The sequence below is a fragment of the Sipha flava genome, unplaced genomic scaffold (genome assembly GCF_003268045.1).
Source record: "Sipha flava isolate LNK unplaced genomic scaffold, YSA_version1 73_pilon_pilon, whole genome shotgun sequence".
NCBI lineage: Eukaryota > Metazoa > Arthropoda > Insecta > Hemiptera > Aphididae > Sipha > Sipha flava.
In genome coordinates this window covers 1,333,052-1,336,400 of record NW_020273613.1, presented here as the reverse complement: position 1 = coordinate 1,336,400, position 3,349 = coordinate 1,333,052, and the positions used below count along the sequence as shown (strand labels likewise).

General features: G+C 28.3%; 1 protein-coding gene across 1 annotated transcript in view; it reads right to left on the bottom strand.

The window, feature by feature from the left end:
- Nucleotides 1-1,417, bottom strand: part of LOC112692444 (vigilin-like) — a 13,011-nt gene extending 11,594 nt beyond the window's left edge. The window contains exon 1 of the mRNA XM_025567125.1: nt 1,333-1,417. Within this exon, the coding sequence (XP_025422910.1) occupies nt 1,333-1,417 (85 nt within the window). The remainder of the gene's footprint in view (nt 1-1,332) is intronic.
- Between the last annotated feature and the right edge of the window lie 1,932 nt (nt 1,418-3,349).

Sequence of the window (3,349 nt, the reverse complement as noted above, 5' to 3'; positions counted from 1 at the left end):
TAATTTTGCCCCCCCCCCCCCAGATAATCCAACAGTACAAATAGCACATTTTATTATTGAATTTATGGATCTTATTTAACAATATTGGTACCTAGTACATGCTATCTACAATTTATGTTTATCTAAACCATAAAATGAGTTAAAAGACTTATGTAAAATCAAACAATTAGATATAGTGTATAAAATACATGCAATAAAAATATGTTTTAACTGGTGAGGGGGAGGAGTGTCAGGGTTTTGGTAATAATAAATATATTATATTGCCCCCCCCCTAGGTTTTTTCCCAGTTACGCCACTGCTAGTCAGTAGTCCGTCTATTTTTTTTAAGCAATTATTTTCCAATTTTCTACTGCATATTATACCGCATATTTTGATGTTTTTTAACGTATATGTATGCTCATATTTTAGTACTTTTTAGCGCATAAAGTTCTGAGCCTTGGTTATTACTGTTAGCAAGTTAGCTCTAACCTAGCCTAGAGTTGGCGGTATTTTCGGTATACCGGCGAGTCACCGCTATTTCGACCTACCGGTATTTATAAATATCGGAATCTTACACTAACCGGTATACAGATCTTTCGGTATTTACCGAATATTTAGTATATACTATATATATACCGAATGTATGATATATATACACTGAATATACGGTATTTACCGTTTTATTGTTATTTACCGTGGATCGGTAATTATTATCAAAAGACAAAAATAATAAATATGACAATTTAATACACTATTTACACAGTAAGCCGCAAGGGCATATGGCGTATAATAAAAATACATTTACAGGATAGTCGATAGCGCAAAATGAATCAAACGTTTATTAAACGGCATGATATTTTATACTTTTATAGTATTTATTAAGAACTATTCATGTAGACCGGCTAAGGAATGAAAAAACTACTATAACCAATGAGAGTGGGACACCAAACTCCACCAGCTCATCTTAAATTATATTATCTGATTATCATAAGATAAATCACTATTCTATTCTTGGCTTCTATTCTTGGGATCATAAATAATAATAAAATTAAATATTCTCTCAAATCTCAACGATATTCTATCAATTTTTCGCTTAAAAACGGTAATAGAGTTATTTATTGTTTAAATGACATTTACCGAGTGGCTAGTATATACAGAGCGAGCAGAATATACCGAGCAAGCGATATATGCTGAGCAAGCGGTAATTACTGTGCAAGCGATATATACCAAGCGAGCAATTATTACCAAGTGACCGGTAATTACCGAACAAGTGGTATTTATCGGCTACACGGTATTTATTGATATATGCCGACATACCGGTATACCGTTAAAAACCGATATGTAAACACATACCGAATACCGGTGGGCAAATTTCACATACCGCCAACTCTAACCTAGCCGGCGCATTGCCGCTTTCACTGGAAAACCAAACGTACATTCTAAAAATAACTCAGTTATCGATTGAATATCTCAATAATCAGAATATCGAATTTCTATTTGATAAGTGATAATAATGTTTAACATTAATTTAATCTCAGACGAAGTTATTAACTATATAGCTATTTGGCGTAATAGTATTCGAATTATGAATTATGTTGTTTTTGTTCAGTTTCAGATGACCGTGACTGTTTTCTTCGTGAAGCCATGTATTTCATGGGTGTCAACATAGTGACTAATTATTCTATGATTTTATGTTAAGCAACTAATAAAGTCTGATAGTAATTGTAACTTGGTGTTTTCAGAATTAGTGAATAAATGTAAGGAAGTATATTTACATTTGTCAATTGTTAAAAAAAAAATTATTACACTATCATAGCCAATTTGGTAACAATAACACAGCCTATGTAAAAATTGATCAATAATTTTAACTGTTTCAACTTGATTTAACCGATTGTTAAAAACGGGCTATTTAATTTTATATGCAGCATCTGAAATTAAAGTCTGGGCACGCCTATGATATATATCATTATATTGGGTGTAATAGGGTTTTTTAGCGCCCCTGAGTTCAAATGTATCACTCCTATTTCTTTTTTCAGATCTTTATAATCTATAGTAATTATTAGTGATGGACACTATCGAATAGTATTCGATAGTAAGCATAAACTATCGATTATTTTGTATGACCAAATAGTATTTCCCTAAAAAACTATTCAAATATATCGAATAAAAAATCAAAACGTAAACGTTTTGTTATTTTTATAAGCATTATAAGACTGTGCTCAAAATAAAATAAACATTATTTAAGCTAAGCTGATTTCAAATTTTACTGAATAATTCAGAAGTCGTAAACTATCAAATAATTGAATAATTTTAAATTATCGAATAGTCCGAAATGTTTGGAATAATTTGAACAATTGAATAATCGAATATTTTGAAAAATTATCGAATAATTCGATAGTACTATTAGATAAAGCCCATCACTAGTAATTACAGTTAAATACCATTTTATTTTATTTTCAGCAATTTCAGCACCCCCAATATTTTAGCTTTAGTTGCGCCCATGATTCTTACATAAATAAAAAAACAGGCCTTTTTTATGTTCGAATTTTGTGACAATACTATTTAACATTTTTCCAATTTTTTCTCACAATGTTGTTTGTAAACTTACCTTCTCGAGTGTCACCACGTTATCTAATCATTCTTATATTTCCCTCCCTTATAATTGCCAATACTGTGTTTTAATATCATTCACTTAGTATAGTAAAATTTAAGACTAAATTGGCAGTCATCTATATTTGAAAGTTTAAAAAAAATTTGCATCACTAGCAATCAAGATGATTAATTTTGTACTTTAGATGTATTACAATTTACTATATTTTTAAAATTAATTTTCAGTTAAGCACCCATAAAACCATACATTAATAATAAATAAATCATATTAGTGTAATACATGTTTCCAATTTTTCACTCGTATTTATGTACATAATTTGATGATTAAATATATATAAATTTAAATTCTACTTATAACTAATTACAAGTTTCATTCCAGTATGTTTAGTCAAGTAACAGCAGCAGTTGGACTATGTAACATACTTACCAATAAAGTATTAATAAAAAAAAACCAAAACTATTTTATATCGAAATAATGTTCCAACGTTTTTTCAGAAAAAACTAACAAAAATTACATATATATATTATGTATTATAAAATATTATATTATCAGTATTTTATTATATCATATAATTCACAAAAAATCAGTACTTTGTATCAAATAATTCAACATTTATTCTGCATTATAAATTATTCATCAGATATTAATAAAAAAAATTAATTTTCATTATTTTGACACACATAAATTTGATTTGGTTGTATAAAAGTTTAAAATACATCATCTATGCTTGATTAATAATATATATATATAATTATAATT